This window comes from Epinephelus fuscoguttatus, linkage group LG13, assembly GCF_011397635.1.
Source record: "Epinephelus fuscoguttatus linkage group LG13, E.fuscoguttatus.final_Chr_v1".
NCBI classification, from domain to species: domain Eukaryota; kingdom Metazoa; phylum Chordata; class Actinopteri; order Perciformes; family Serranidae; genus Epinephelus; species Epinephelus fuscoguttatus.
Genome location: NC_064764.1, coordinates 39,086,534 through 39,113,652, shown reverse-complemented (window position 1 = coordinate 39,113,652; position 27,119 = coordinate 39,086,534). Strand labels below are relative to the sequence as shown.

Below are 27,119 nucleotides of genomic sequence, written 5' to 3'. Positions count from 1 at the left end.
ATAATTTGTGTCTCCTTGTAATCATTTTGTGTCTCCTTGTGTCTCCTCCATTTTGGGTCTCTTTGTGGTTGTTTTGGGTCTCCTTCTTGTTGTGTGTCTCTTTGTAGTCATTGTGTGTCTCTTTGTGGTTGTTTTGGGTCTCTTCGTGGTTGTTTTGTGTCCCTTTGTTGTCATTGTATATCTCTTTGTGGTTGTTTTGTGTCTCTTTGTGGTTGTTTTGTGTCTACTTGTGGTTGTTTTCTGTTGTTTTATAATAATTTGTGTCTCCTTGTGGTTGTTTTGGGTCTCTTTGTGGTTGTTTTGGGTCTCCTTCTTGTTGTGTGTTGCTTTGTAGTAATTGTGTGTCTCTTTGTGGTTGTTTTGAATCTCTCTGTAGTCGTGTTGTGTCTCCTTGTGGTCGTTTTGTGACTCTTTGTGGTTGTTTTGTGTCTCCTAGTAGTAATGTTGTGTATCTTTGTGGTTGTTGGGATTGTTTTGTGTCTTTTTGTAGTCATTTTGTTTCCCTTTGTGGTAATTTTGAGTCTCTTTGTGGTCAATTTGTGTCTCTTTGTAGTCACCATGTGCCTCCTTGTGGTTGTTCTGAGTCTCTTTGTAGTCATTTTGTGTCTCTCTGTCGCTTTGTGTCTCTTTGTAGTCGTTTTGTGCCCTCTGTGGTTTTTTTTTTTTCCATCTCTTTGCTGTTCCTTTGCTGCTCAACATTGGGTCCCAGTAGGCTCAGACAGTAAGCCGGCCAGCCATGTTCTTAAATTGCTGCAATTAGCGATTTTAAAAGAGTTGATTAATCTGGCAATTACTTTCTTGGTTATGTGATTAGTTGTTTGGTCAATAAGAAAACAGAAAATAAAGAGGAGCCTTGGATAACTGTGTCAAATGTCTTGTTTTGCTCAACTAACTGTCCAGAGATATTCAGTTTACAGTCAGGTAATCTTGGAAAGCTGGAGCCAGCTGATTGGCATTTCTGTTTAAAAAATTACTGGAATGATTAAACAGTTATCAAAATAGTTTGACGATTTATTTTCTGTCAGTGGACCAATTGGTTAATGGACTGATTGTGTCAGCTGGTTGGCTCTGTGCATATGTGATATAATTCACCATTAAAATCTGGATAAATCACAGAGGACTTTGGCGACAACTTCTCCAGTTAAATCAGGTACTTGTTAAAGATTTATGGACATACTTCATTCATACTCCCTCTCGCTTCCGGGTGGGAACTCCACTTCATGTCTATCCATTGAAGGAAACTGCGGTTTTTGAGAAGCCTTTATGGCGCCGCCGCGCCGCCATGTTGGCTCAAAGCCTATAGGCCTCAAAGGAGAACCCTGGGTAACGGCTCGGCGCCAAGATGGAGGACAGCGGAACAGTTTCATAACCCCCGTGTGGGAGGAGCCTGGTTTTCTGGAAGCTCCGCGGAGCTGAACGTCGGTCCAGGCAGGCTCACGGGCAGCAGCAGCGGCGGAGGGGAGAAAAACACACCAACCCACGGCTGGAAAGTGTTAACGGAGCCGCGGAGGAAGACACGGAGAGTGGGGGTGTTGAATCCGGACGCTGAGGACTTGAACCGTCAGTTACCCACGGACTGTGTGTGCGCGCGTGTGTGTGCATCCCTGAAAACACGAAAGAGTAACCCGGGGAGTGGAGATCACTGTAACCCACCTGGACCGGTGCCGTGAGCCTGATGCACACAGTCCACCGGGCATTTCCTCCTCTCTGAGCTCAGCGTTAACTCGGGGGCGGTTAACGGGCAGCAGCACACACACACACACCGGCAGAGTAGTTTACTATAATGTTTGTTTGACAGCCACGTATGGTTTGCTTTTTGAGATACCGGGAAGCCGTGGGAAAGGCGGGGCCGAACCGGTGGACTCCCAAACTGGATTACTGAGCTCCCCCTGTGCCGTTCACCCACAGCGACGCAGCGTTTTTTGGGGGGGCGGGGGGTCGACGGAGGAGGCAACAACTGGAATTTAGAAACCTTTCTTGGGAACTCTTTACCGACTGCCCTGCTGCTGCTGAACCGGCCGTGTTGCGTTAGTTATTTCTGTCAAACGGTCAGCTGCCCGTGGCCTCCGGTCCCCCTCCTCCCCTCCCCGCCTCGTGCAGGAGCACCATCAGGTTTTGGGACGCATATTTTTTGGGGATAATTTTTCCCCAGCCGGGGTCGGACTATGGCGGACGACGACATTCTCTTTGAAGATGTGTACGAGCTCTGCGAGGTCATTGGCAAGTAAGTGTTGCATCGCTGCTTTATTATTTCAGTGTGGTTTTACGGTAAAGCGTCGGTCACCGGGGCTTTCCAATTAGCTCCTCATAATATCCTCAGGGTATGGCACGCGCGCGGGATGCACGCACACACTCAGACGTGCACGCACGCCTCCATAAAGCGTGGTGATATGTGTGTGTGGTCATCATAATTAAACATATAGTGACCTCTTTAACACCACATTAGGCCTGTCCCACTACAATTACACACACATGCATTCTCGCCTCTTCATGGACGTGATAACAGTTGTTGCATTCCCGGTTTTATTGCTTTATTCCAACAGGAAGATGAGCTCCTATTTCACCGTGGCAGCATTTTTATCAGGCTCCTGCACGGTGTGTGTGTGTGTGTGTGTGTGCTCAGACATGCATTGCTTGTGCTTTGACCTAGTGGCAGTTGGCAACTTGCTGCAGAGATTAAAGGGCAGGGCACCAGAGCCATCATGAGTCATGCACGCTGCACATCTGGTCATCGTTAGTGACTTGAGGTCTCATCCAGGCTACTTGGGAGTGATATTGACTGCGAGGGTAAGAGGATAGCACTGGGGATTTTGCCTGGAGGAGTCTAGGATGCAGAATAACAGCATGCATTAACCCCATCATGAAGCGAGTAGCTATACTGCAAACATCTGTCTATAAAATGTGCATTTCATCCTACATAAATAGCACTCATAAAACAAAAACTAGCAGAACTCCCCTCAGAGTAATACTTCTTGTTTCCGGTTGTGACACATGATTTATACCGTGGTTGCCACAATTACCTCCCTTTTATAATCTTTCTTTAGAAGTATGGGAGGTAACAAAGCTTGGGTGTATCATTAACATTTATCCGTGTAATTATACTCTATTGCAGCCAGGTAGAGTGTTGTGACAGCCTCAGTGTGTGAAAGTAGATGTTCCCATGCTGCCCCTGAGATGAATAACAACCCAAACCGGTTAAAAAGAGAAACAGAAAGATGTGTCCGTACGGCGCCAGTGTTTTATTTCTGGTGACCCAGCCTCTCTGGTCTTTATACCCAGTGTTTGGCTGCAGTACTTGCACCACACCTGGGACTTTCCAGCTTCATATCGCACGGCTCCTGTAAAGTAACGGGGGAAGAGGAGAGGCTGTAGACGCTGACGGGAGACAGTCACTTTGTTTTGATATCTGGGCGAGACAGTTGAATGAGTGGAGAAGATCTGTTTGAGGGAAAACTGTTTCTGCTTTGACCGCTGCATGAATAACCGACTGTGTCATCCAAGCTGCTGGTCTTGAATGAAGCACTTCATTGGGCGTTACAAACAGAAGCTCCATGTGAATCAGGAGCTTGGCAGGCCTGACAGACGCAGTCAGTCAGTCATAGCAGGCTGACTGGTTACGGGACTTCTGCGGTGTCACAGAGATGGTTGACTGTTTGACAGGGTGATAAGACCTGCGCCGCACAGTACATGTTTAGGCAAGCCTGAAAACAGTGTGTCTGCTCGTTTCTATCCCACACAGTCACAATCAGTTTCTCTTTCTCTCCCTCTCACTCACACAAGCACAGTCTCAAAGGAATCCTCGTGCTCCGTTAGCCATGTGCTTTCATGTATAATGTAAAAATACAATGATCAGCATTTTAAATATGTGCTCAGGCGAGGTTGTTGTGGGACAGGAGGACCACCTTTTAAAGCTTTGACTCAGCCACACACACAATTGGTCTTAGTTTTTTTGAATCACAGCCTCACACATTGCATCGGACAGACTGTCTGTGATTTACAGTTTGCAGAAGAGGAGAGCGGCCTTTTATCAGCCGACCTGCTGCTCTCTGTGTAGAGAGCTGCTGCAGCCACAGCTTTCTTTTTAAGACTGCACTGAAGCACCAATTGTGGGTTTTGATCCTAAAAGAGACTGGATTAACCGCAGGGAGGCAAATGACAACACCGCAGTCAGGAAAGGCATTACTTTAAAAGCCCAACGCCCTGCATCGTGCATGGGCGTGAGTGTGCGTGTGTGTACACAGATCCATATATAGGTCATCCTGAACTGTGCTTGGAAAGCAGTGTTGTGATCCCTGCTCTGTGTGTGTCCCTTGGATTTAGGTGTGTGGCTCTATGGAAAGCAGGATCCACCCTGCAGTTGTGTCCATATTTATGCTCATGCATCAGTTGACGGTGCATAAACAAGATTTTAGCCCTGTGCTTGTATTTTTAGAGCAGTGACCTCAGACAAAGGCTTGCCTGTCACCCACGTGAGTGTGTTGTGTACATCTGTCTTGCTGTCAGATTGATCCTGCCCGGTTTGCTGCTGCGTCCTCAGGCACAAAGGCACGAGGATGGGGGTGGGAGAAAGTAACCAGAGACCAAGAAGACAACAACAAGGAGAGTAAATCTGGGATGGAGGATGAGAGAGGGAAAGGGAGGTTGCATGGGATATGGGATGAGTGAGGGAGCAGGAGAGGTCAGGGGCACAGTAGAGGGAAGCAGTCCATTAGTTTGACTCACACATTAAGAGACATTCTGTGCCTTCGGGACACGCTCTTTTCTAGTTCATCCTCAGAAAAAAAAGTGTGCGTGTGTGCCTGTGTTTCTCACAGTAGGGGATGTAACACAGCGCTGTGCATAAAGAAATGGACAGCAAGAAAGATGTTGTTTGTTTTTGTTTTTCTTTGCAGCTCCAAATTGTGCTGCAGTTAATACTTGGCGACAACAGCAAATGCTAATTTCGGTGCATTAGATGAAAACTGCACGGTATCCAGGGTTTGGTTATGATGTCAGGAGCCCTTTTTACACAGATTACGCTATAGAGCTGCTATGAAGTCCCTGTTTTATGCCTTCTTTGCATTTTTACACAGAATCAAACAACAGCGGCACCAGTGTGTGATTATAGACTGTGTGCAGGTGTTGTGTCGAAGCCTGTATCATTGTTGATATGTGTTTCCCCTTCACCTAAACCTGACACGAACCCTGACCACCAAGTGCGGTGCTATGCATTTACAGGTGGGGAAACACAACACTGGCATCGCAGATTCCGAAGAGGTGTGACGGGTGTGATGTAACATAACAGTGTCTGGTGGGAGGTATAACATACGCCTCAGCAGTGCTTTATAACAATAACAGCGGCAAAACATGGCAATAACAATAATTTCCCCAGGGTTCCCATAGTCTTGGAAACCTGAAAAAGTCATTGAATTTCACAATCACATTTTCCAGGCCTGAAAAAGTCATGGAATTAATCAAAAGCACTGAAAGTCCAAACGGGACCATGGGCAGGTCGGGTGTGATGTTTTGATGATGTGTTATGTGTGCAACCCACTGCGGGAGAGAGTAGTTAGCGGTAAACTCAAAGAGGAATAACAGTAGCCAAAAATGTCAGCAAATTGGATAAACAATGAGATTCTGGAGTTCCTTACCCTCCGAGCAGACGACAAGATCAGTCACCATATAACTACGACAGTTAATGATTGTTATTGTTTATGAAATGCTGCTTACAGGTATGTTTTATGTCACACCAGTATTGACACAGACACTGTCACTTCCATCACGCCTCTTTTGCTTCTAGGATGCGGTCTATAATCACACACTGGAGCAGAACGATGCTGCCGTTGTTTGGTTGTGTGTAAAAATGCAAAGGAGGCATAAAGAAGGGACTTCATAGCAGCCGTGTTGCGCCATTTCTGTGTAAAAAGGGGTACAACGTGTGAAAGTTTGGGAAAAGTCATGGAATTTTGTTGGGTATAATGAAATAGATACACTAATCTCCTGTGGATAACCGTCCATGTAATGTAACATTACACCAGATTAATTTTCTGTAGCTGTTGAAGTAACGTAGCTCGTAGCTAATATTTGTCGATGTGTGGCATTTTGTTTACCATCATTTACGTTCCCACATTTTCCCCTGGGTTTGTCTCCTTCCTGTAAAATTATATTTGATAGAGTTTGAATCTGATATATTTGAAAAATGTTGTGCAAGTGGGGCGAGAAAAGTCATGGAAAAGTTTGGAAAATTTGTCCATGAAATTATGTGGGGACCCGGTTTACTGTTTCAGTTATGTGGCGGCTGATCTCGTCCTCTGCTCGAAAGGTAAGGAGCTCCTGGGTCTCATTGTTTACCCAATTTGAGGACATTTTTGGCTACTGTTGTTCCTCTTTTAGTTTACCGCTAACTGCTAACAGCTACTTTTTAAACCTCCTGCAGTGGGTTGCATGCATTACATGTTGTCAAAAGGTCATACCCGTGCTGCACATGCTTCCATCCTGCCAGCTATTACTACATCCTGTGGCGGCTTAAAGGTGAGACGCTGTGTACCCTCTTTCCCAGATTGTACCTTATATACAGGATGGCGAGACGGCATAGCAGTGCAATATTCCCGCCTTGAACAGGTAGTGTAAAAGGGGCCACTACTGCTACAGTCACAGGCCATTGAGAGTTTATTCAGAGCGTCATCTCCTCTAATGGAGCCAAAAAACTAGAGTGAATATTAGCTGAATGGATCAATGGCCTACCTGTCCTGAATATTTGGACTCACTGTGGATTTAATAGTGGATATTGTACTAAAACATACATGGCTGCAGAGCTGATCTGCTCCTCTGTGAATAAAATGAATTACCCACCATTTGCATACCTCATGGCCTGGGAGGACACTGGGGGGTGCTGAACAAAGCCTGAATGTCATTATAACTTTGGGCCCAAGGAGGTGTGTGTTAACGTGTGTGTATTTAGTGCATGTGTCAGCTCTTGCAATTGTGTGGTCCTGTGTGTCCCTTTCCAGGAGGTGACAGGGAATATAAGCCCGAGGCGTAGCTCTGTCTACTATGTATGTGTCCCATTCACCTCATGGAGTGAAGTGACATCACTCTGTAATCCACGGGGAGTGAAATACTAGTTCACTGTTCCACCGCTGCCTTTTTCAGCTTGCTGTGGAGGAAATTATGGTAATAATGAGGGAGGTTTGTAAGTGTGTGTCTCCCTCGTCCTCTTCCTTTCCCTCAGGAAGAGTAGAGTGCTTTCCTGTGCCAAGGTGCAACCCGCCAGTTTTGTTAATTATGTGTTTTAAAAGCCAGTTTTACACCGTCTGTTCAGGGTGGGATTATCCCATTGTTGCGTCACCTTGCTGTTCTGTATATAACGTACAATCTCATCTCACCTTTAATCCGCCAGGGAAGTAGTAACAGCGCAGAAACAGTGTCTGTATAAACAGGACAGGCGTCAGGTCAGGTGTAACATTTTGACGACATGTGTGCCACCTACTGCGGAAGATTTAAAAAGCAGCTGTTAGCGGCTAACTCAAAGAAGAAGAACAGCCACTTTAAATGTCCGCAAATTGGGAAAACAATGAGATTCAGGAGCTCCTTACCTTCCCAGCAGAGGACGAGATCAGCTGCCATGCAACAGGGGCTGTAACTGATTATTATTGCCATGTTTTACCATTGTTGTGGTCTAGAAAGTGCTGCTGATGCATATGTTTTAAATCACACTAGGGGCCGACGTTGTTGAGTTACATATGATGACCGTCACGGCTCTTTTGATTGGAATAATGGCGCTGTCGCCTTTGGCAAAGAAGATATAAAGAAGGATCCTCGTAGCGGCCCTATAGCGAGATCTCCTTAGCCCCCTTTACAGTGCATTTTCAAGGTGGGATTATTGCGCCATTATGCTGCATTGTAATGCTGTATAAGATCCGATGGCGTAATGAGGGGACAGAGTTGTCTCGCCTTTAACCCGCCATGGGAGGTCGTAACAGTGCTGAAATGGTGTCTTTATAAACAGGACAGGATCCTGGGCAGGACAGGTGTGACATTTTAATGCCGTGTTATGTGTGCAACCGACTGTGGGAGATTTAAAAAGTAGCTGTTAGCTGTTAGCAGTTAGCGGCTAACTCAAAGAAGAACAGCGGCAGTAATTGTCCGCAAATTGGCACAACAAGAGATTCGGGATCACCTTACCCTTCGCGCAGAGGATGGGATAGCAGAGACAGTACATGATTGTTATTGTCATGTTTTGCTATTGTTTAGAAAATGCTGCTGACGCAAATGTTTTATGTCACACTGGAGGCCGACACTGTTGTGTTGCATGTCAGGCCCATCACACCTCTTTTGCTTCCCGGATACAGTCTATAATCACACACTGGAGCAGAATGATGTGGCTGTTGTTTGGTTGTGTGTAAAAATGCAAAGGAGGCATAAAGAAGGGACTTAGTAGCGACGCTGTAGCACCATCTAAAAAGTGTAAAAATGGCTGAAGGCTCTGCTCAGGTTGTGTGTATTTATGTGTAGGCGTTTGCAGACACTCGTCCTCAGCACAATGTGTGAAACACTGACCTACATCAGGACAGGCAGCTACACTACAGGAGCCATGTCTCTGACAGAGTTAGCCACAGGGCTCAGGTTGTCTGTGCACTGATGAATCGGCCAGAGGTTTTCTACAAATAAGCCACCGAGGCCACGGCAGCAGCAGACCCTCGGGCTGTGGGTCAGTAGGTTAAACACTGATTTGTTTACATTGTCAGACCTGAGTGTGTTTTAAAAGGCAGCCTGCCCGGCACTCAACTTAACAGCAGTTGTGTGCTCGCTGCAGAGGCTCGTCTCCCAGAAAAAGATATTACACTGGGGGTCAATTTGAATAACAGCATCTGCCAAGTGGTATTTTCTGTCCCTTTTAAGTGGTTGAGATAACCGCTTGGCAGGGATGGCCAGGATGTTCCTCCTCTAACAAGTTCTCTTTAGCTCCATCCTAATAAATCCATTTTAATTGGGAGTCTAAAGTAGGTACTCAGCCTATATCCAATTAAGAACTGCAAGTTTTCAAAGTCATAATGCGTCAACAATGTGGATGTGACTGAATGGGGTCCATGGCCTCGAGGGAATGCACTCGTGGAGTTGTCTCCAGGGCCGTCTTTCACACCATGTGCATAATTGTGTGCAGGCAGCTCGTATTAGACGATCTTGGCCTCTCTGTTGGGGTTTGCAGGAGAAAATCTGCTGAGAGGCTGGTTCCCTGCACGCACAATTACACATAGATGATATAGCAGAGAGATCTCACACTCAACCACTAAAATATTTATCCACCCTCATCAAGCTGGAGAAAACACCCCCAGCAGGCCGCAGCAGCTCTCTATGTGCAGCGGTAAGAGAAAAAGCTTCGTTTAGCCAACAGGCTCTGTTCAAGTCACACAACAGCTACCTGCTGAAGCACCCTCTCCTTCTGTTTACATTCATGGTTGTTGTGGCTTTTGAGCTGTCAGGATTTAAAATTCCCTCTGAAGTGGATCTCTTCCCTGCTTGTGTCAGAATTTAGATTCCAAAGCAGTATCATGTGGCGTGTTTAAAGCTGCAATAACTCATTATTTTGGCCACTTGGGGGCAGCGGAAACAAGTCGTGACCAAAACATTGACGTATCTTTTCAGTTGATATGTAAACAGTAAACAGTTGCTTATTTACGCATCCAGCAGTTACAGAGAAACATGATCATTAATTTGGAGTCCTCGTGAATGTCAATCCAGTAATCTCTCTTGTAGCTCTGTTTTTGGTCTCCACCAGCTCCCGAGGAAAATATCAGTCTCTGCTGCGAAGTGCTCCACTATGTTGAGCAGCGAGTCTCTACCTGTATGTCAGCTGTTTACTGTTGTGGCTCACTCTCACAGTGTCATTCTCAGAGAAAAAGCTGTAAAAGCCTTTGAACACTAGCTGAGCAGCAGCAGAGTTGTGGGCGTGAAAAATAAACAATCAAGTCCTACCTTTTATTTTATTTACACCAGAGCTTCTCCTGGGGTTTTCAGATGAAGCTTTAAATGTCCGCTGTCATATATTTTATGATGTCACCTCCCATAACAAAAATCCTCAAACAAAAACCTCAGTTTGAATAAATAGATTCACTTTAAAAAAATAAAAATAAATCAGCTGTCTTTAATGAAAAAAATACAGCGTAATACACTGTGCCGCTAGATTGCTGCTAGACTGTCCTGTTCATACAGGTGTGTGCCCCTTGTGCAACAGTTTTTTGACTGCAGTGAAAATGTAGTTTGAAGGGCTAAACACCAACAAATATGGACTGAAGAAGAATGATAATGGAAATGTGTGGGTCTCACATGACTTGGAAACAGTACTACACATAGGCTACACAACCACAACTGGAATCTAATTTTAAAAATGACTCTGTATTTATCTGCAACTGTGCAAACAACTGTTAACATTATTAATGAGAGTAAAAACGTGTTTGTCCACAGGAGTGGAAGATAGCAAAAGTTATTCTGCTTGCTAAGCATTCAGCTGCACTATTTTCTGCTTTAGGAAAGATAGTTAAGAGAATCATGTATGAACAAATATATATTTTTTAATGTTAATAACTGCAACAGGATGGATGGACATGCAAAGGGGGAAATCAGCTGAAGCATCTGATTGTCCAGACCAAAGATTCACAACGATATGTTTGAGTGATGATACATCGTCTCATGGTGGTCACTTCCTGTCATCCTTACAGATCAGAAGCACAGAGAGTTGTTGACTAGAGATGATACGCCGTCTTATGGTGGTCACTTCCTGTCAACGTTACAAATCAGAAGTACAGAGAGTTGTTGACTAGAGATGATACGCCGTCTCATGGTGGTCACTTCCTGTCGACGTTACAGATCAGAAGTACAGAGAGTTGTTGACTAGAGATGATACACCGTCTCATGGTGGTCACTTCCTGTCAACGTTACAGATCAGAAGTACAGAGATTTGTTGACTAGAGATGATACACCGTCTCATGGTGGTCACTTCCTGTCAACGTTACAGATCAGAAGTACAGAGAGCTGTTGACTAGAGATGATACACCGTCTCATGGTGGTCACTTCCTGTGAACTGGCAGGTTTCTAGAATGTTGCAGAACGGCGTGTTGCAATTAGTTGCCTGTTTCAACTTGTTTCGTCGCAAATCTTTGGTCTGAACTGGGCTTAAAAACTCAGACATCAATGTTACAAATGAAGCCTGAACTATGCAGTACAGCCTTAAAAAACAATGAGCTGAAACTCATGCTGACTGTGCCTAAATGGCTGCCATTTGATTACCTAGGAATACCGTAGCATAATTTCTGTAATATGATAGGTTGTTTGTGCACTCAAGCAGTTCACCTTACTGATAGTTAAGTATGTAAATACTTGCATCAGGAAATGTGAAGCTGTTGCATTTTACGGTACCGTGATGCACATTGCAAACCCCAGGCTGTAACTAAGTGATTACAGTTCACATGCATGATGTCATGTGTTCATTGCGAGTGTTTGACCAAGACAAATTGTTGAACTGGCCAGTATCAAGGTGGAAGTTACGACTGTCTGATGTCCTCCACTGAAGTGATGTGTCTATGGCCTCTAGCTGTGTAGCGATCTGCGGCTCCTCCAGCAAACACACAGTCCTTAAGATATTTATAGAGACTGCCAGTCACTGTTTCATTTTAAACCAAGTGTAGATGTGATTTCCACCTCCTGAGGCTGTTGTGTATGCAAGGCAGCGCTGCAGGAAGAGCAGCGTAATCAGAGCTGTTATCCAGGGACCTCTCCTCGCTTTCTTCATTTCCACTTCATGTTCGCATTGAGGGAAGGAAAAAGCATATGTGACACCTGACCTTTTTGCTAATGGAGTAATCAGTCATGTTCTCCAGATGATGCGGAGGAAGATACAATCTGTCTCATTGTTGTCAGATTGGCTATGCAGGCTAAGTATTTCAGTTATCTGTGTAACAGCAGCTTCCTCCAGGACACTGACCCACAGAGCCTCATCACAGATAACTTTTCTACGGGCTCGTCTCTCTGGTATGGACCGAATTTGGTGTGAAAAACCTCTAAAGTTTCTACTAGATCTGGGCTGTTGGAGCACATTACAAGTGACAGCGTGCGCTGTCTGGAAACAGTCCTCATCAGGAAACTGAACTTGCTGTCTACAGTTACTTAATTTGCTTGGCTGCAAAAGCTTGAGACATTCCAGATAATTTACACAGGAAAGAGAAAGAGGCAGTCTGAGTTTATACTCTCAGAGGTTTGCATCTGAAAGGGTTTTAACTGTTGTGAGTATTTTGTATTTACAAAAACAGCTCTTTTGTTGTTATTTAATAGTATTTTTATATTTACTCTGTCTCTTTATTCTGTTCCTGTGTGGTTAGCCAGTTATGTATCTACTCTTAATTGCATATTTAGTAGAGACTCAGCTTTTTGTGGTGTTCATAAAAGACTGTGCTGTTTACCATTATGTAAAATACCCCGATGAAGGCTGTGTGCCGAAACATCTCAAGTAAGTAACTGTTACTGATCTATCTCTCATAAAGCATGATATAACAGATACTGTTATCTGGTGCTGGATGATCTTTGATCTCGTAAGAAATCACACTAGTCACAATTTTGTTTTAGTGAAAGCTCAACTCCTGGTGTTTGCTCCTGATGTGCTTCACCACCAGGAAATATCAAGAGCAAGATGCTGATTATTGACCGGAGTCAATATATTGAGTCTGTGGTCAGTGATCCAGTGGCATCGATGCAAAGTGAATCAATACGTACTGTCATCCCCCCAGATATTTTTTTGGCCATTTTAGCCTTTAATCGACAGGACAGACAAGTGTGAAAGGGGGAGAGAGAGAGAGAGGGAGTGACGTGCAGGAAATGGCCACAGGCTAGAGTCAAACCTGGGCCCCTGCGGCAACAGCCTTGTACATGGGGCGCCTGCTCTATCCACCAAGTCACCGACGCCCCGCGTACTGTCATCTTTAAGATACGCATGTAGTTTGAATTTCCCTTGGCAAGTCTGGGTCACTATTTCCATCCAAGGGTACCTCCTTCCTAAACACGGGCTCCAGATTTCTCCTTAGTCATTAGTTCGAGTTCCACACGGTGTAATGCACTGTGTTTGGCCATGTCGTCGAGCTAGTTTGCTGTCTCTGTCAAGTAGCTGTCTGTTAGTCAGTCACTCTACAGCAGGAAATAGCACTTGAAAGTATTTGCTTTGTGCTGGAAATTGACTGTACTTAAAAATAAAGTGTGTTTTTATAAACTTGACTAAGGATAGACCAATACATCAGCCGGCCGATATATCGGACTGATATTTGAGTTTTTTTTTTACTTGTATCGGCATTGGCTTGCAGATTTATGTTTCCCTGGCATGATTTACAGACAGGCATCCACGGGCAGCTCTGTGTTGCCGGAAGACCCTGCAGCGCACATGCAGCGAATCCTACTGTGTACAGTAGTTGTTTTATTTATGCTTCAGCTTAAATATTTGTTTATTTATAAAGACATTACTGGAAGATTTAAGAGCACTGAACTCTTTTTTTATTTGAATGTATAATAATAATAATAATAATAATAATAATAATAATAATAATAATAATATTCTAACTATTCTACCTCAACTTTCCATCTTGTTTTAGTATTTTATACTGTTCAATAAATGTTTCTTATTTTAAACTTGAGACCTGTAATATTTGTTATCATTGTGTCATTTTTTTGATGTAAATTGAGGGAGCAAAAACAATATCGGCCCCAAATATCGGCTCAAGAAAATCGGCAGTCCATAATCGGTCATTGGCTAAGGGTGATGGAAAAAAATCGGTATCGGCATCGGCCCTAAAAAATCCATATTGGTCTATCCCTAAACTTGACACATTTGCAAGTCACTTGCTGTCCATTCAGAGTGGACCCATGACCCACCAGTTGGGAACCGCTGCATTAAACACTGCTAGCAGCCTGAATCGAACTTAACTCGTATGGTGGCACTTTGTAGTACCAACAAATATCATATCATTGTCCAGAAAATCTATATGATACTGTATTGTGGTGAAACTAACACCTTTACTCAAAAGTCAAATATTTTCTTGCTGCATTGGATCCAATTTATGGTAATGTGAAGAGTGGCTCATGTGGATTTCTAATAGTAACTGATAAATACTTGGAAAAATAGCAGTAAATATTTAAGGAAACTCTTAAGATCTAGTGTGCAGGGTTCAGTGGCATCTAGCAGTGAGGCTGCAGATTACAACCAGCTAAGGTTCTTCCTGTGTGACAGGTGTGTAGGACAGGGATGCAAAATGACAGTGACCAGTTAATAATCAAACATTAATGGCAATTATCGGTATGTACAAAAAAATGAATTCCTTGTTTTCAAACTTTTGAATTGTACCATCTTCACTCATCTTTGCCAAGAGGCAAATCTAGTTGCTTCAGGCCCACGCAGGTCAGGTGTACCCAGGGTTGATTGTAGGATTTGAGGACATGAGGTCCAGGGGATCCTCCTTTGGCAGCTTTTTGGATAAATGAAGCTCAATTTTAGGCTTTTATTGCAATCTTTTACTGATTAGGGGCCAGATTTGGTCCACAGGAGTGTCATGGGCGTAGGAGAACTGCAGTGGTGGATGTGAAAATGCGAAAGGTCCTGTTTAGAGTCAGTGTTTGATTTTTTCACTCTGGGCTACTGTAGAAACAACATGGCAACTCATGGAAGAGGACCCACTCTGTATGTGGATATAAAGGGGTCACTCTAAGGCAAGAAAGACAGGATTCTTCATTTCACACGATGACAACATAGTTTTGAATATTGTATTCTATTTCTGTCAATAAATCCCCCTAAATCCTACACACTGGACCTTTAAAGAAACTTTTAAGTGTTAAGTTTAAGACTGGAATTTGGTGTGTTAGTGGCCCATCTGCCGCCCCAGAGCAGTCAACCAAGGGGAAACACTGAAAAATCTGAGCATTGTTTTTAATCAGAAAGAGGTTTGCATGATTCAGATTATCATTTTGATAGATGATAGATAGATTATCAGAATTTTTGATTTGTTTTCAGATGATTGATTAAAAATTTTGGAAAGTAAAAAACAAAGTGGAGCATGAGGCTGATAGGCTGATTAAAGCAACGATATTCTAGTCAGGAGAGGCCCCATGATGTTTGTTGTCCCCCGTACCTGCCCTGAGCACTGAAGCATAGCAGACACTACACACACACACACACACACACACACACACACTCATGCACACACGGTTTATTCACTGCTTTATATGTGGGCGCACGTCTCAGAGAGACTCAGGATCAGAGTTTGTGGTCACAGCAGGTTTCTGTTCGCTAACAAGATGATACAGTATCTTTTTTATTAATACATTATTTATGCGTTATTTTCCACCTCACCTTGTGTGTGTGTGTCTGAGTGCCCTCCCACAGAGATGTCATGTGTGTATAATGAGTTTCAACTGTAGGTTCATAACACACAGAAACACAGTCAGAGAGACGATGATGCGAAGTCATCCTCAGCATACACTCAACACTTGCAGCAGGTTTGTGTTTGAGCTGCTTTGGCTCTTATGGATAAATATGATATCATTGCTGACTGAAATGACTGGTCTATTTTTTAGCGACTGGAGGTTTTTGGTTTGCCTGAGTCGGGAATTAAGTTGCCAAAAGTCGCTGATGCAGCCAATGACATTTTAGTGCTATTTTTTACTCCTTTCTCTTGTTTCCAGTTTATTTTCTTTGTCCTTCTGTCAACTGGGGCCTCTTCAATCTAAACCAATTTCCATGCTGCATGCCAAGGCACACAGTGTCACCTGGGTTACAGCTGGGGCCTCCTGGAAAAACAACACCCACCATGAAACACACGGGGAAAAGACATTTCCCTTTCAAACCTTAAAAAATAGCTTTTGGGAGTTTTATAGCAGCAGAAATGTCGAGGACATCGTTCAGACTGTCAGCCCACGCAGAGCATCAGAAGTTGGTTACTGGGGCTGGGTTTTCTTTCTGAAACTCATTCTCTGCCTGCGTGCAACAAGCAAATGAGAAGTGAATGTACCTGTATCAGACAAAAGATTGGGCTTAATGTTGAGAATGTGACAGTCAGACCTGTTTGTTCAGAGAAAGCTTAACGCTCCTGTGCTAAAGATGGTTTGCAGATGTTGAGAGGCTTTGCCGTGATCTCATCTGTTTTCACTGCACTAAACCGTCATTGCGGTCTGTTGTGTATATTTCAATAAAGCTAACCCTGTTTCAGGTCATAGCTAAAAACCTGATGCATAATTCAGGTCAAGTTATAGTTTATTTAAAGCGCCTTATCATGCGGAGACGTTAAAGGTGAAACAGTTGCTGGGCGAGCGTATAAGGCTGAGGGAGGTTAGATGTTGCAGGGCAGTGAGAAGAGGTCTGTTGTGAGTCTTTGCTTTGTTTGGGATGTAACTAGAATCACAAGAATTCAGAGTGCGTGCGGGTTTCTGTGAGTTAATAAGGTCTGAGAGGGTTGTCAGGTGCTAGTCTCAATGCAGAATACTGTGCTGGATGTAAGAGTGAGTGCCTTGAAGTAGGGGTTTTCTGGAATTTTCTTTGCCCTCAATCCTGATGTGAGTTGGGGCGGTGTCTGTTTTTTCATACCTTTATACCTTCCTGACATCTTACTGGGGTATAACGTAGATGATAGTATTTGTGTAGCCTCATGGTAAACAGATGTTTTCTCATATAGGAGGGGTAGCAACGAATACTGATGTCCAAAGGAGTACTCGAATACTCATGCCAGTCCCTATTCAAGACTGACCTCTGGTGGAACGTGCATCTCTGTATTAGAGAGAGGCGTCTGGGCTTTTCATGGTTTTGAAAATCATACCGTCAGGATTTCTTGTTACCCTATACTGATAGCGCTCAAGCCTGTTCTCAACATGGAGGTGGCTGAACCAACGGCTAGCAGCTAACGGTGCAAACAGCGTGAACAGTGCTGACAGAGCTAAGACCAGAGGGTGGGAGCTACACTTCTGTGATGATGCTGTTGCCATTATCAGTGATAACCCTCCGTACCCGCTGTATGGAGGTAGTTCAGAACAGTGGCAATAGACCCGTTGCTAAGTCCCACCTCTCAAGCACAGACTGGCCAATCACAGCATCGGTCAGCTCCAACAAGGATCCGACAACAACACTGCTGTGCTCCATAGACTCTCGTGCAGTCGTATCATAGTTCCTTCAGCTAAATGCTGTGCCGGGGGGCATGTCGTGTATGAATGATACCTGGAGAGGATGGAAGGAGATATACGTTTGGTCCCCGTTCTAAAACCAAAGTAAAACCCTGAACAGTGAAGGGTTAGTTAGTTAGTTAGCTAGCTACTGAATGTATGCTACGTTTTGACTTGCGCCGATTACAATTTTTTGGGGCCATACCGATTTCCGATTTGCAGAGTGTTTGGATGGCTGATTCCAATTTTGGTTTTTGTTAGTCATTGTCATCAGTTTGGATCGCCAGTAATGTGTTGGTTCACTTTTACAAAGGGGCGGGGTTAGCAAAAGATCAGTGAACCTAGCCAGTGGGATACACACAGAGATCCACATGCATGCCCAGCCAGACCGTCTACCACAACGAATCAGAATCAGAAACAATGATTACAGTCCAGGGAGAGGTAGTCTGACTTCATTTTGTTAGGCGGCAGTAGCTCAGTCCAAAGGGACTTTGGTTGGGAACCACAGGGTCGCCAGTTCAGGTCCCTGTCTGAACCAAATAAGGAGTGTGGACTAGTATACTGGATATGTTCTCCACTATATCTTTACATAGCAGATAGCTGTTTGCTTTAATGTTCTGAATGTTGCACACAGAACCTTGAACTGTTGAGGACTGAGAAAGTATTTTCAGTACAATATTAATCGCTTGTCCAACATAAAAATTCCAACAGTAGCAGAAAAACAGGAATACAACCAGTTTTTAAAATCAAGTGGAAAGCTTGATGATTCATAAAGCTCAAGGAGCAGAATTAGAGAGCATAACATGGCACTTGGTACAATATTAAAATTGAACGCTATCTGCAGAGAGCACCAAGTGGTCACATAACTGAGCAGAGTAAAAAAAATGGATCTAGGATGGATCCTTGAGGAGCACCAGGCGTAATTGTTGAAAATTGTCGAACAGTAGTTATTTTAAAATGCACATTGAGTTCTGTAATGTGAAAAGAAGTGGGACGGTTTCCTGCCGCAGGGCCTCTTTCTCACAGTGGCAGGCCCATTGTTAATGACAGCAGGCGTGAAGGCCTGCAGGTATGTTGCTGTAATAGATGATATTTTTATCACTCTATTCAGCCAGTTTTCTAAAGCTGTTTCTATAGAGCTCCTTCTCAGCACTCACTGATTTCTCATTATCCAAGTAAGTGAAAGATCAGCCCGTTTCTGCTCCCACATGCTTTCTGTCTCACTCTCGCTGATGGGTGTGGGCAAAACACGCTTTTATGTAATTAACCTCTATTTAATGAGGCAGGTCAATTAAGAACAAATGTATATTTACTGTGTAAGTGTGGCGAGACAGCTGGAGGTACAGCACTCACTCTGTTATGTGGTCGAGTGCTGCATGTGTGGTCTGGATTATCCTCAGGTTTTCTTTGCTGTAGAAATGTTTTTCTAATCAGCGTCCATGGTGCTTCTATAGTTTTTAGCTGCAGGATTTAGAGATCTTGGTTATGGACTATGACTATAAATTACCTAAATGAGGGTAGCCGCTAAATGACTGGATTGCTGAATTATGAATAAGGCATCAGAGGGCTGCACCGTACAGTACAGATGTCCTGAGGCGATCCGTGGGATTGGAATCAGGCCGATCCAGGCATTTTTTAATGGATCTCTGTTGGCTAAACAAAGCCAGATCCATTTTTTATCCTGTGTGTTTTTGCTCTGGGTTTAACGTAAGCTTCTTGTAGACTAAATGTGCTCCGTGTGGATGTATTATTTAGTAAAATCCATTCAAAATATAATAAGTTAATAAAGAATCAGATTTTGAATCTGAAGACTCCCACTCGTTGGTATGAGGATTGGGATTAGGGCTAAAAAACACAACTTGGACATCTTAAATCATTTAACAAGTAAGTAGAATCCCTATATCAACACTAGAAGGCATTTGTAAAGCTCATATAGGGAGCTTTATAAAATCATCTATCTGTTAACTGCTGTTAGCCTCCAGATTTTGTAGTCTGCTAATGTGCGAGCTAGTTGTTTACTAACCTATAAAAACTTCCAGCCTCTAACAAGGTACTAGCCCATTAAAACTTATTGCCTGTTAATTGGAGGGCAACACACACTACTACCTTGCTTTGATACCTCTGCTCAGGGATGTGTGTGTGTGTGTGTGTGTGTGTGTGTGTGTGTGTGTGTGATCAAGGACTGTGTTGAGCTGAAGATTCATCAGTCTGGTTGGTAATTGTCAAATTTTTATTTTCACCGGATGTAAGGCAGCAAGGGATCATGTGTTTGGTGATATGTGTGAGTGTGTGTTTGTCTGCAACTTATCTCACAAACTACTGGACCCATCAGCCTAATATTGTGTATGCACTTTTATGACTGGATGCTCAGGGACTTCTTGTGGTTGTGGCGATTCATTTCGCAATTTTTGAAAAACCTGTTTATGACTGCTCTGTTTTATACCATCATTAAGTACATTTACATGCACACTAATACGCCCCTATTATTCCAAATATATAGATATTCTGCATTTAATACGGGCCATGTAAACAGCATGTTGAATTTGGATTTCCCGAATTAGGCCGAATTTAGAGCAATGTGAGTGTTGGGAAGAGGAGGAGCTAAATATGATCATTGGCAATAATTCATAATTATTAATATTAATTATGGATTATTAAAATATTTGATTAATTAATTAATAATTAATTAATTATTACATAAGCATAATAATCGAATTAGCTTACAGCGGGGCACCACCGGGAAAACCGGACCAATGATCAGACGTAAATTCAGTCTCAAGAGTGTTCACTTAGGAAGCTAATTCTAGGGAGATATCAGCAACTATAAGATGAACAGGAAGGAGTGGAGCTCAGGCACTGACTTTGTCAACCAGCTTCATCACAGTATACAATGAAAAACCAAAGCAACTTCTCTTTGCAGTATAACAGGGTTTATTCACACTGATGACATTAATTTACAACCAACATCAACATTGCTCTATAAACCCTATCAACTATAAAACATTACCGAATCAACCAGCAAGCATCAAGAAGGGTGTGTGTGTGTGTGTGTGTGTGAGAAAGTGGGTGAGTGAGCGAGGATGTGTGTGTGTGTGTGTGTGTGTGTGTGTATGTGTATGTATGTCTGAGCGAGTGGGTGTGTGAGGGAGAGAGAGGCGTGTGAGCGTAGCAAGATGGCGGCTGTGACGCAGCAAGCTACGTCACGCAATGGCGGCTCGCCAAGAAAGCACGCGACTCAAAAAGGAGGGGAGCCGGTAGAGAGGGAAGTTCGAATTGCTCGGCTCCAAGTGTAGGTTAGTGGAAGAGAGGAAGAGAAAAAGGGAAACACTCAGAAGTGTGGTCACGCAGGCGGTATTGAGTTGCAGTAACCCGTCTGTGTTACGCAGAGACGCGCTCGGCTCAGCTGGTGAGCGGCGTGAATCTGGACATTGAACCAACACAGCCGAAGTACTGATCAATCCCGCGTGCGGGGCGACACAATAGCGGTCCGACGAGGTCAGATCACTGCGTATTACAAGCAGACACAAACGGGCAGGAGAATAACAGACAGCAGCAACACAGGCAATATTTTTACAATATCAATGCAGCCAAAATCGGACGCGGCGGTCCGTATCAACAAGCCCTTACAAACTTAAAAAGAAAACACACACTAACTACTATCTGCCCAGAGCTAAAGCCTCTTACTGTTGCAGAAGGTGGAGTGATGTGTCGGCCGCTCTCGCGCGCCCTTTGTTACGGCAGAGGTGAAGTGGTTAGCGGCTCACAGCGGCTAACGGGTCCTCGGCGAGGGGCAAGTCTCTGGCGAGGCGAGTTAATTCCGGCTCGTAGCGGGAATCACTGGGAAAGAAGGGGTCCTTGTCCTTCTTCTTGAAGCAGGCAGTCCTTGTTATCTACCAAACTTCGCATCCGCGGGCATCCGGGTGAGAGGGTCAATCCGTGGTCTCGTACCGGGCTATTCTGTGTTCCTCGGCGCACAGAGTGAGGGAGAAGAGAGGAGATCAGCTCGACCAGCGAGGGAAATCCGTAGGCCTAAAACGCGTCTAACTGTGCACAGTAATAACTCTTTCTAAAGCGTTCGCCACATGGGACGAGTTGCTAAGCTTTAGGAACAGTTGCGGGTACTTCTATTAGCTATGAGGATCACAGCCAGAAGCGTTTCCCTCAGGTACGCTCTGTGATGATATACCCCGGCGTGACGTCACCGGTGCGGGGTTGGCCGTGGCGGATTTCACCCAATGGGAGCTGTGTATTTCAGGGGGCCTCTGCTGGTCAGCTGGGGTGCTGTGTTGGGGTTGAATCAGCTGATTCACACAGAGAAAGGGGGTTGACTGATTCCTTTGTTCTTTTGGGCGCCAACATGTGGTCTCAGGCTTTGATTGTTACATGTAGGCCCAAAAGTTTATGGATAAAGTGTAGGCCTTTGTTATAAATCCTTGTATGGCACAACAGTGAGTTATGCCGATATTATTCAGCTTTTATTAGTATTATTTAGTCATGTAAAAGGTCCATTTGTAATACGTGTCTCAACTGGGGTTTCTACCACAGTTTGTGAGACATGGTCTTTTACCTTTTTACAGCTGGCTCTGTGCGTTATCATGGAGACGTTACACACAATCCAACTCGCCAACAGTTTGAAGGCTGGTGAAGAGATGCATTCTCAAAAGAAAAACCCACATTTCTGGTCGGATGAAGAAACACACCTACTTTGAAACATTATTCATAAAAACCTGGATATCAACAAGCTTTTGGATATGTACTGTTACTGAGCAGCGACCTTTCATAGAAGGTGGTTGAAGGAATGAAAAAGAGGCTGTGGAAAACTTTGATGCAAAGAAGCACAATGTCAAGAGGCTCTAGCCATTCGACTTAGAGAGTATTAGTGGAATATATATTTTTATTAGCCACATAAACAGCTTACTAGGAATATGGTCTTTTTCGAATTAAGCAGAAAAACCTGGAATAATTTGTGCATGTAAATATTAGTGGTGAGACTCACCATACGCCCCATGATATGATTTTATCACAATACTTAAGTCATGATACAATATTATTGCGATTTAAAACTGTTGCAGTGTGCAGACTATTTTGATAAATATATTGAGATATTGTGATTTAAGACCTTTTTTCAACTGCAAATTATGTCCCCAAAAGAAAACATCAATTTTGTCTCACAAGATAAAGTTTTCAGTCTGTTAATCTCACTTCACTCATTTTTATTGCAGCAAAATATATCTAGCGGACTGAAACACAGGTCTACAAGTCCTTAAAAATCCTTTCTTGATATAAGGCTTTAACAAGTCTTAAATTATTTTAAATTGAGATTCAATGGTCTTAAATATCTTTGGTCACATTACTGTGAAAATTTCTCCAGCCTGACGCACCCAATGACCGTTTACAATTATTGGACAGACTGAAACACTTAAACACACCCAATCGCTGTCATTTTTCCATACACGAGTCACAAGTCATCAACAAAATCACACTGCAAAAGGCTTTTTTTTTCAGGGATTGACTCTGCTAAAAACAAGCCTTACCTCATCTGTTGCAGGCCGCATTTTAGCTTTTGTCATGACTCAGAAACTGACATCCATGGAAAAGTCTGATCTCAGTTCGAACTGGAGCATCTGTAGATTTATTTGATACCAAATATATGTTCCACTAAAGTTAGGGACAATACAAGATCAATAAATCCCTGCTTTTGTTAATGTTGCTACTATCTTGGCTGTAAGGGAGCCTGGAGGGACAATTGAGAGAGAATTATGGTTTTTTTTGTTTGGGACATGAGAGTGAGGTAGGGAGGGGGTTTTATTGGACACTGTATCCAAGGTCTGTCTCCTCTGGTTACACCTTGGTAATAATATACCTGCATATTTTCTCCCCTTCATTCCACTACTGCCCACAGGCATGCCTTACAGAGATGTGCACTCTACTAGTTTTTAGTCTTTGTATTTTTCATTATCGCTGTCAGGATGTCAGTGGCTACAGTCTTCATCCAACTGTTCCAACTCCCGACAGAAAAACGCAGCATTTACTTTTGTTTGCATTGTTTAGACCTGGACTCATGTTTCTACCTGTTCGTGTTATACTGTATGTGCTCTGCTGTGTGTGCACTCAGATGAGTGTGATGTGTGGTGATTGGTGGCCTCTGGTGAAAAGAGGAACAGAAGCATTTCATGGATTTCATTCAGTCTCTCATTATTGTTTATTGTGATAAACACTGATCACACTCCAGCCCGCCTGCCTCCCAAACAATGCTTCATATTGATTAGTAAAATGGCTGTGTAGGTGCTGTGTAAGTTCATTTGAGACTTACACACACACACACACACACACACACACACACACACACACGGTAACCCAGTAACTGTCTGTCCTTTTTGTCCTTGAGTCTGGTTTGTGATTATCTCACGGTGCTGTGCAGATATATAACAGGTCAAACACACAGCAGTCACGTATTTTGACAGACCTGGACGTCAACCTGCACCCGTTAAATTATTTATTTCAAAGCCTGTGTCTGTGCTGTAGCTTACAACCGGGTCTAAATCATTGATAGCGGCTGCAGAGGAGATGCAGTGTGTGGTGCAGAGGTAGGTTTGCATTGGCTGGCCTGTGCATGCACATGCATGGCGGGGAGAGGGGGGAGTATCTCACCTTAAAATCAGTCTTTGTAATGATGCAGACATTTCAGACTGATGAGTGTATATTTTGGAGGATGTTGAGCAGTCAGTGTCTGCATATGGCACCACCCACAGATGAAAATGAACTGATTGGAAAAGATGCAAAACAAGAGAAATGAATGGATGTGGAGGAGATGCAGGCGGAGTAAGACGGCGCAGAGATTAGGTTAGGAGGCAGTGAATATTTGGAGGAGCATCGATGCGGAGGGCCTTAACGGGCCGCAGCCACATTTAGCCGGGGTATTATGGCTGTGTTGACATATTGTCTGACAGATGGGTGACACATGCTCTGTGTCCCAGCCCCATTGTAAGTGCAACTGGGGCTCGGTGACAGAGGCACAGTGCGAGAGTCGCTGTGGCGAGCTGGGTGGAAAACCACATTGTCTTACTTCAAGCTGCCACAATCTCACAGTACAATGCACATTTACCACTTCAATTCCCTCTTTATCTCCTCCACTCCCTCAATCTCTCGGCTCTCCCTCAACTCTTGCTTACAACGTTGGTCTTATTTACGAGTGCATTAAATGTAGTGTAAATAAAATACTAGTATTGCGCTTTATTATTTCAGTAAATCTCCCAGCTGGCTAAATGTGCAGCGAGGTCACAAAACAACTCGTGCATTTCTAGTGTAATCGCAGTGATTTAGTTTTACGCGTTCCTTGTTTTCATCTCATCCACAGAAACATGCTGCGGAGCCTGTAAAGGTCGGATTGGATGAATGGCACAACTGTGAAATGACAAAAAGAAAAATAGAGAAACACTTGTAGATTCAAATGCAAAAACCTGTCAGGTGGACTCCGGCTGAGTGTTGAACTTTAAATATCAAAAACCAGTTAATCAAAACATGAAGTTGACATCGACTACCTGCTCCGATCCTTAGTGAGTTACTCTTTGATTAAATTTGATGCTGTTTATGATTTATTAATATTGTTTCTTGTGTTGCATTTTTTTTCAATGGGTATGGACTAGTTATTTTATTTTGGGACTTAAACTGGCCCTTGTTTTTTACCCAGTATGAACGATTGGATCAGCTTCAGGCAGCACAAATCATGTGCATTTGTGCAGTGTTGTTGTCTTTGCTTCCAGTTGCCTGCTCTCTATCTGGACAGCACACCAGTGTGTGATGTCATATGCAAAGAAGCTATTAAATATTTTGTCTACCAGTAAACATTGACAGTTTTTTCTTTAAACTGTAGATTGTTGCACTCTGCACAGCCAGCAATCTGATCTGATTTTTTTAAATTCTCAAATATCCAGTGTTACTTTTACCCTAACAATCTCTTCTCGGCTCGACTTCCTACGATGTTAAAATCAGAAAATGACACTCTCATGTCACGAGGAGCCACGTGATGTTTCTACGCGTGTTCTGACCTACGCAGGCACACACACTCCACACACTGTGGGCTCTCTGACTCTTTTGTGTCACTCCTACTCGTGGCCTTGTACATTGTCTCTGCTCACATTTGTTCTCTTTTCCAATCTGTCAGTGGCTTAAATGAAGCTGTCATTACTTGAGCGTCAATGGCTGTGTTTGTTCTTTGTAGACGAGTCAGATGAAGTCTCTGTAGCGGTAGCAACAGGGCAGAGAATGAATGGAAGAACGGTACCACTGTCACTTTCTGGCCTTCACTGCCCTGCCATCTGCAGCACCACGGGGAGCTGACAGCCTTCGACTGCATATGTTCTGTGTCGGTGCGTGTGCGGCGAGGAAATATGCTCGAAAATATCCCACCTGTCAACTAAGGACGTGCACATGAGCAGCAGCAGCTTGACTCAGTGTCAAAAACACCCAGTTATCACGGTCGTTTCACCTTCTCCCTGACTGGCGTGCAGTTTGTGAGGAGCTAATGGTGTTAAAACACTGCTTGTTTGTTCATTTCGTCTGGTATGGATGGGTTCGTGCCCACACAGTCAGCAGTCTGCTGGAGATATGATAGATTCAGAGACTTGGCTGTATTGACCCATACACACTCACCCTCTCAAATATTTACCCTCCTCTCCTCCAATCTGTGGATTCACCTCCTGGCTGTTTGCTGCTGGGGCTGGATGAGCGGGAGTGATGAGAGGACGAGTTGAGATCAGGTGCACTCTTAAAGAATGACTCATTGATGGAAGGAGGAGGAGGAAGGGGAGGAGGAGGAGGAGGGCAAGTAAGGCACAATCACACAAGCTTGTGCCCTGGGCGACTTCGGTTGAGAATGGCTGAAGCGTTACGACTGATTTTTGCTTTGGATCACCTGCCAGAGTGTGTGGGAATATACCCTGTAAGAGGAGTCGCAGCTGCTCTCTTTGTCTTCTGGGTTTTGAAGAATACTGAGAACAGAACTGTAAAATACACGGTACAGTCTTTTTGAAGTGAGGGGATCTGCCTGCCACTGAAAAACTACAGGCTTTGTAATTTGTACCTTGGCGCTCACGTCTGTATAGTTCCTTAAATTGTAACAGTTTCAAGTGAACTGTGAGGGCGTAATCCATGAAAATAAATCTTGTCTCCAAAGATATAATGGCCCACGCCTGCAGGGTTGTCCCCAACCTTCTTGTCAAACAGGTTAGTGATGCCGACAATTGTTCACGCTGTACTTCAGTGCAGTTTTATAAAAACTGATAGGTCTTATCCAGCTGTCATTTCTTCTCTGAAAAGCCCAAATGCTGCCATTCATTATATTAAACTTTTGGTTCAGCTTGTTCTTTGTTTCCTAATTAAATGCAGCGTTGCGCCTTGTGCCCACTATACACCAGAAGACTTTTAAAAGACTAAACTCTGACACCCCCTCACATCTAAAGACAATGTGAGTTTAAGATTTTGCAAAGATGGGGGATCTTGCAGAGTCACTTTTTGCAAGGCTACAACTGGATTCCTTTTGAGATTATTTCCCATCCTGCTCCTGGTGGAAAATATTACACCAAACTCCTTTTAAGAAATGTGACATATTAAAAATTTCTTACATCTCCACAAAAACACATCTACAACTCTAGAAATACAAGACTGTGGGAATGAGAGACGAATCATTTTAAACATTAAGATTTCTTGCTAAAATAACTGCTGCTTGGTGGATCAGATACTCTGAGTTAAACACAGACCCTTTTCACCCTTCCAGAACGAGAACTGAGACTTGTTCACGTGTCTCTTCCTCCCCAGATTTCCCTCCATGTTTACTGTCTACCAGGTTTGCTGCTTCCTGTTTGGTGCTGGAGAGAGTGCAGCTATCGGTTGTTGACAGTGTTCATGTCACTGAACCTCAGTATTTGCATGAGCCAAGACTGAAAAGTTATGATAATATT

At 43.7% G+C, this 27,119-nt stretch overlaps 1 protein-coding gene across 14 annotated transcripts in view; it reads left to right on the top strand.

The window, feature by feature from the left end:
- Positions 1–1,397: 1,397 nt before the first annotated feature.
- Positions 1,398–27,119, top strand: part of caska (calcium/calmodulin-dependent serine protein kinase a) — a 215,243-nt gene continuing 189,521 nt past the window's right edge. For 9 of the 14 annotated variants that reach the window (XM_049593363.1, XM_049593358.1, XM_049593356.1 and 6 more), the window contains exon 1: positions 1,399–2,224. In XM_049593363.1, coding sequence (XP_049449320.1) covers positions 2,166–2,224 — 59 coding nt within the window. In that variant the 5' untranslated portion in view covers positions 1,399–2,165. Of the gene's footprint in view, positions 2,225–27,119 lie in introns of all 14 variants that reach the window. The other 5 variants (XM_049593362.1, XM_049593359.1, XM_049593355.1 and 2 more) reach the window with 2 other exon arrangements.